This window comes from Medicago truncatula, chromosome 4 (genome assembly GCF_003473485.1).
Source record: "Medicago truncatula cultivar Jemalong A17 chromosome 4, MtrunA17r5.0-ANR, whole genome shotgun sequence".
Taxonomy (NCBI): Eukaryota; Viridiplantae; Streptophyta; class Magnoliopsida; order Fabales; family Fabaceae; genus Medicago; species Medicago truncatula.
In genome coordinates this window covers 9,278,076-9,284,347 of record NC_053045.1, presented here as the reverse complement: position 1 = coordinate 9,284,347, position 6,272 = coordinate 9,278,076, and the positions used below count along the sequence as shown (strand labels likewise).

General features: G+C 29.7%; 1 protein-coding gene and 1 non-coding gene across 2 annotated transcripts; both read right to left on the bottom strand.

The window, feature by feature from the left end:
* Positions 1-1,089: 1,089 nt before the first annotated feature.
* Positions 1,090-4,743, bottom strand: LOC25491636 (pectinesterase 2). Its single transcript, XM_013599623.3, has 2 exons — positions 3,703-4,743; positions 1,090-2,113 (listed from the first exon to the last, which is right to left on the bottom strand). The coding sequence occupies exons 1-2, from the start codon at positions 4,547-4,549 to the stop codon at positions 1,431-1,433; spliced, it is 1,530 nt and encodes a 509-aa protein (XP_013455077.1). The 5' UTR covers positions 4,550-4,743; the 3' UTR covers positions 1,090-1,430.
* Positions 4,744-5,943: 1,200 nt separating this feature from the next.
* On the bottom strand, positions 5,944-6,045 carry LOC112421465 (U6 spliceosomal RNA). Its single transcript, XR_003011791.1, has one exon. It is a non-coding gene; the product is annotated as a U6 spliceosomal RNA (small nuclear RNA).
* Positions 6,046-6,272: the final 227 nt, after the last annotated feature.

Genomic DNA, 6,272 nt, shown 5'->3' with positions numbered 1-6,272 from the left:
TTTTTTTTAAGGATCATGTGTATATATGTTGTTTTTTTTTTTTAAAAAGGATGTGTGTGTATATATATATAGACACACGTGCACACGTTGTTGGCGACCCGTCATTGGATCATGCGTAGATATTTGTCCTGCAAATGTTTGAGAACCTAAATAGTTTGTAATATATTTTTTTCAATCTTTTTATCATTAATTTGCTACTACTACTGCTAATATTATTATTATTATTATTATTATAACACTCAAATATTATAAGTGTTATATTAGATTAAAATATGACACACATAATATATTAGAGGAGAGATCAACTTAGTCCAGGAACAACTTTGCATATAAACACTATATTTTATCAAACCAATCGTTGAATTAAAATTCAATAATTGTAATCAATTGTGGTATAACTGAATAGTTAATATTTATTTACTTGTATTTTTTTTATAAAAACTACGACAAATATAATTTTCCTTTCTCATATAAAATAAAATAATATATAATTAATAGTTAATTTTGTATGACAAGGAGAGATTATCTATAATATACATGCCGGATCATCTCTTAAACAAAATGTAGAACCCAAAATAATTCAATGTCCACCCTTTTATTAATAAATTTTTTATGTCTATCCTTTATATATAGATAGCATCATATATTATTCGATCATTGCTTACAAGGCAAAAGTTGACCTGTCGATTTTCATGAGATAATATTGTGCCAATTATTCAAAAAGAAAGAGAGAGATGTTCGTTTTGTTTTGTTAATGAGTCAATGATGTTGATACATGGACTACCACAAACTAGTAGATGGTATTTAATTATATATACTACAAATAAAATATAAATGCAAAGTCTAAGTTCAAATAAATTTCTTATTGTCAAAAATAAAGTTCAAAGCAGCAAGAATTTTTGTTTTTCTCAATTCTTAGCTCATCATAATTTTTTCCTCATCTCATACATCATCATCGAGAAAATGAAACAAATTTCACAAAATTAAAATAATAACTAATGATTATACATTTAAATAATAAGCATTTCTATAAGCAGCAAGACTTTTGCATGAGCAGGCGATTCTTATGTAACATAGATAAATAGGAAATGACAAGAAGTTCAATGACATTTTCATCTTTATTAATATCTTTACTCAAATACAATAAAAAAGACCAACAATTCTTTAAAATAAGCAAATACATGTAACAATACAATAAAAATTTTGGCCGTACTAAATTATTTTTCTTTCCTAAATACAATAGAACAGCCAATAATGGAACAAATTATAATGTAACTTAAATTTATATGATTAATTGAGAACTAATTAATCACAAGATTTACCAATTGATCTTATGAACAATTTAGTATATATGGAATTCGCGTCGAGTTTAACAGAATCACAGTAAGCCACTGTGATTCTGATAAATTCACGCGATTCCAAAGAAACGCTTAAAGTCCAGACGTAAATGGCACGCCTGTGTTTCCTATCCATGAATTACCGGCAATGAAATTCCCAACGGTGAAAGGTGAAGCTTGAGAAGCACTGGTAAGAACATGGTAACCTTTCCATGTGACCCTATTTGAAGTAGATGAACCTGAACCTGTATTAGCATATTCAGCATAATATAAAGTATCCAAAGCAAAATTACCATCCCATGGTAACCAACCAGCAGGGTTAATAAAACCATCAAGAACAGTTTTCATGAAAACCGTTCTTGAATATTTTTGCCACGGTCTACCAAGGTACGATTTAACCGAACTAGGGTTTAAATCCGATTGAGCGGAAACCCTAGAATTATGAATTATAATTCCAGTGTTTTGATTTGGATCAGTTCTTCCTTGCGCGGTAACTGTGATGGTTTTTGCAGGCGGGTTTCTTGCGAAAATGTTACAATTTTGCAAAACTACCGCGGCGTTACCAAAGATGAAATCAACTGTGCCATAGATGTTACATTCTCTGTAAAATTGTCTCTCTGAGTGAACATAAAGTGTATCTTGATAACCTTCGAAGCTACATTTGTAAAAGACCGATAGATCCGAGCCGGAACGAAATGCAACAGCTTGGTGATTTGCTGCTCCAGCTGTGTTTCTAAATGTGATGTCTTGAGCAATAAATCCATCACCAGTAGCAGCTGCAAAAAAAAAAGTATTAATAAACCTAACGTGTAGCACAAGCAATTGAAATGAAAAAGAGTAATAAAAAAAAAGTTGCATTGACTATTAGTTTATGTGTACATTTTTCAAATCTCAAAGTGACATTCTAACCAATTGCAGATTCCAATCCAAAATGCATGACGTGTGTACTATGATTAATTTATATAGTTCAACTGATTATTAAGTAATGGTATACATGGTTCTAAAGCCCCACATTCTTCTTTTAATTAAAGGATCTTCAATAGAATAAGACTATACTAAAGTGGGTCCTACATTGGATGTGAATTGTGAAAACAAGTTTGAGCTACCAATTAAGAAATTAGTTAGAGTGTTACCACATTGGAAACTATATATACGGTCCATTAAGAAAAAATATTAATCTAGTAATCTAGAGGGGAAAGATGTGGTTTTCTTTATGTTATAGTCGGCACGTCTTCTTCTAAAGATTTGACTACTAAAAATCTTATTTTGATCCTTGTCCTAGCCAAACCTAAGACAATACATGTGCTCCTTCAATTTTGAAAGCTACACACTAATTCAATCATACATGTAAATGATTCAAATCATAGGCTAAAACTTTATTGGTATGTTAATTTCAATCCACGATATTCAATTCATTATGTTTTTGGGATCAATTATTGTGGTCTAATAAATTTATTAATTATTAGATTAAGGGACATAATTCAACTTTGCTGCTTGCTTTTATATAATTAGGATTAGGATTAGGATGCCTGTTTTTATTTTAGAGGGGAAAATTAGGATAATGATGTATCATAGAAGGACTATAAAGAGATTTTAAAGTAATCATAATGGCATAATGTATAATTTTGAATAGTTATTTATATCCTTTGGTCTATTATCTATTTTCTTACTCAAAGACTCATTTGTATGTGAGTAATTGACAATTTGCCATAAACCACACAAATCTAAAGTCAATACGAAAATTATTCAAGTTCAATAAGATATGCAACCTTAACACCGGCCGAAAAGGACCGTTGTTATACATAGCTTCTCATTCTAGAGGTTATTTTCTATAGTCCTACTCATATAATGATTTATTTATTTTTCATAAAACAAAAATATATGTAGATTATAGTAGTAGCAAGTATATATATTTATTTTTATTAATTATAAAATTATAATAAATTATAAAAGTATAAATATAACAAATAACTTAAAGGTTAGAGATAACCAATTTTTTTTTGTAAATATTAAATATTAATTTAAATTGTTGAAAATAAATAAGTATATCCGCTTACCTTCCATTCATGTGTAACTTTCATGTATATACATAAATAATTAGTTAAATTAATTTATTTGAAACATATAGCAAATTTATTCATGAGTAAAAAAAAGCATATTATGTATTCTTTTATAGCTTTGAATTATTCCGACTAGTTAAGTTTCTAAGCAAGAAAAGCAAAAGATTATTCAATAAAGGAAAGTGACTAATTAATGATTTAATTATTGGTTTATAAAATGTATGAACTTATTTTTTTGGTCAAGAAATTTATGAACATTTTAACAATAAGCTACGGTAAAATAAATTGTTACTAGAAGTGCTTACCAACGGTTGCTGAACGGAAGGTAGTGGTGCCACCTCCAACACTTTTGCTACCAGTGATTATGGTTTTACCAATACCGTCACCCACCAACATGACATTCTTTGCTTTAATCTCAACTTGTTCATTATACACACCAGCCTTCACATATATCACATACCTTCCACTACCACTCGGCGCAGCATCCGTCGCGGCCTTCACCGTCGTATACTTACCCGAACCATCTTTAGCAACGACGACATTAGCCTTCGAAGCCGCGGAAGAAGTTTGAAGAAGTTTCCTATCACCAGGTTTAACCCATGTTGGAAACCCATCTTTGTAACTTGGTTGTTGGTAAGGAACCTTGTTAAGAGACAAGGTGTTACTTAACAACTTTGTTACATTATTAGACAACAAAGGTAAGACATAGTTTGTGACACCAAGGTCATAAAAACCATTTTTACATGTTTCAAGATTTGTTAAAGCTGTACTAAGCCATGTTTGGGATTCATATTGTGTACACTTTGTGTATTTTGTTTGGCTAAGCTTTTGGACTGTGAAATCATAGAGTTCAAGACAATCTGCCCAAGCAGCTTTTTCTTGTGGGCTACGGCACTTTGGACCAACTGCATGTGTATTTTCTTCACCCTTTTTTGCTCTCTCCATAGCAATTTCAAGTGAAACTTTGAAAAAATCTGATTTACTTTTTATGGTTTGATTGAAAGCATTATTGGTTAAATAATACTCACATGGTTGAGGATAAGGGGTTTGGCTACACCATGATTTTATGGAACTTAATGAGTAACCATAAACAATAGTGGAGAAAAGAAATGGAAATATTAAAAGAGTTGTTACCAAAGGAAATGAAGCCATTGAATGAAAAATGATTTTAGGGTTTGGTTTGATGAGAAATTTAGAGAAGGGTTTATGAGGTTTTGGTTTGATTATGAGTGAGGTTTATGTCCTTGATTTTAGTGCCTTTATATAGAGAAAAAAAAAGTGGTGGTTAAAATGTAAACTATTTGAGACTGCTCACCATGTCATACTTTTCCAACTTAGCCTATGGATTTGCTTGAAATTTCCATGCACGTCTTGATTCATTTGTGTAGGGCAACAACTTTTGAAATTTGAAAAATTTTATTCATAATATTTGAGTTGGTAGCAATATATTCGAAGTATTGAAGAAAACAATTTGTAAAGGATAATGCTTGTCTTATTTGACCTTTCCAATGTGCTGACTAGGCTTAATAACGACAATAATTATCCAATGATGAAACGCGTTATAATATATACTATATAGTTTTTGAAGGAATATTTACTATATAGTTATGTTAGGCGTGCTAATATATTAATCAGTATTCTATATTCTTTTTGATATAGTTATACAATAATATTAAAAAAGATTGGATTTATCACTATTCCTTCATTGAAAAAAGTATTCAATATTCCGTCTACACTTATCTTTTTGGTCAAGCTTTAGTTTTTAGCAAGATTGTGTGTACACAAGTTTTGAGTGAAAAATGTCTAGTTGAATACCGTTAAGTTCATTAAAACATTTCCCTCAAAAACAAAAGTTTGTTTTTTTTTTTTAAAAAAAAAAGCCAAATAATATATTGAAACGAACAAACAAAATACAGAAAATGCTATGACTTAAATGTTACAAAGTTTCTCTTCAAAAAACAAAAATACAAAGTTAATAAGAATAAACCAGACATCATAACATCGACACCACCAAACCAGAAAAGTTGACAATCAAACTATAAGTAGAGTCGTTCATAAACATATAAGACGATGAATGCTCAAAGGAAAAAAAATAAAAGTTTATTGCAACGTGTTCTCTGATTGTAAATCTTAAAAGCTATACGATAATTAAGAAGTTAGCTTAGAGGGTTTGGTAGACCAAAAAAGTTGACAATCGAACTATAAGCAAAGTCAATCATAAACATCTAAGACAATGAATCCTCAAAGGATAAATATATAAGTTTATTGCAGCGTGTTCTCCAATTGTAAATCTTAAAAGCTATACGATAATTAAGAAGTTAGCTTAGAGGGTTTGGTAGACCTATGAAAATTTAATAGGGTTTAAATCCTCACAATGAAAAAAAACTAATATAACAATCAACGTTCTAACATTTGTCATTTAATGTAAAGCTGATAATGCCACTAATAGTTTATAGTAAATAAAAAAAACTTATTAAATTTATAATGTTTATTCAAATTAACGATTAAATTAGTTTATTATAAAAAAAAATTGTTGAACAATATAAAAAAAATTGAACCATTTCTCGATTTGTGCGTGTCATCCTTGCGCAGGGGCCATGCTAATCAGGGGCGGTTCCCTTCATTAGCATGAGGTAGCCATGGCTACCCCAAAAAAAGTATTGTTCTTGAATATGTTGGTATATTTTTATATTTAGCTACCCCAAATAAAAAATATTTAGCTACCCCAAATAAATTTATTTGTTAAAAATTAACATAAATAAGAAATTTAAGAAATTACTACGGGATATTGATAGATTTATTTGTATTAGTTCAACACTTTCGGTCTCAATAACAAATTTGGAGAAAACTTTTGGAAGAATAAAAATTGTCAAAA

What these genes read in the sequence shown, in the direction of transcription:
- LOC25491636 (XM_013599623.3), bottom strand. Translation starts at nt 4,549, where the DNA reads ATGGCTTCATTTCCTTTGGTAACAACTCTTTTAATATTTCCATTTCTT. An exon ending in CTTCCGTTCAGCAACCGTTG is followed by an intron (nt 2,114 to 3,702) that starts GTAAGCACTTCT and finishes TTTTTTTTGCAG; the next exon opens with CTGCTACTGGTGATGGATTT.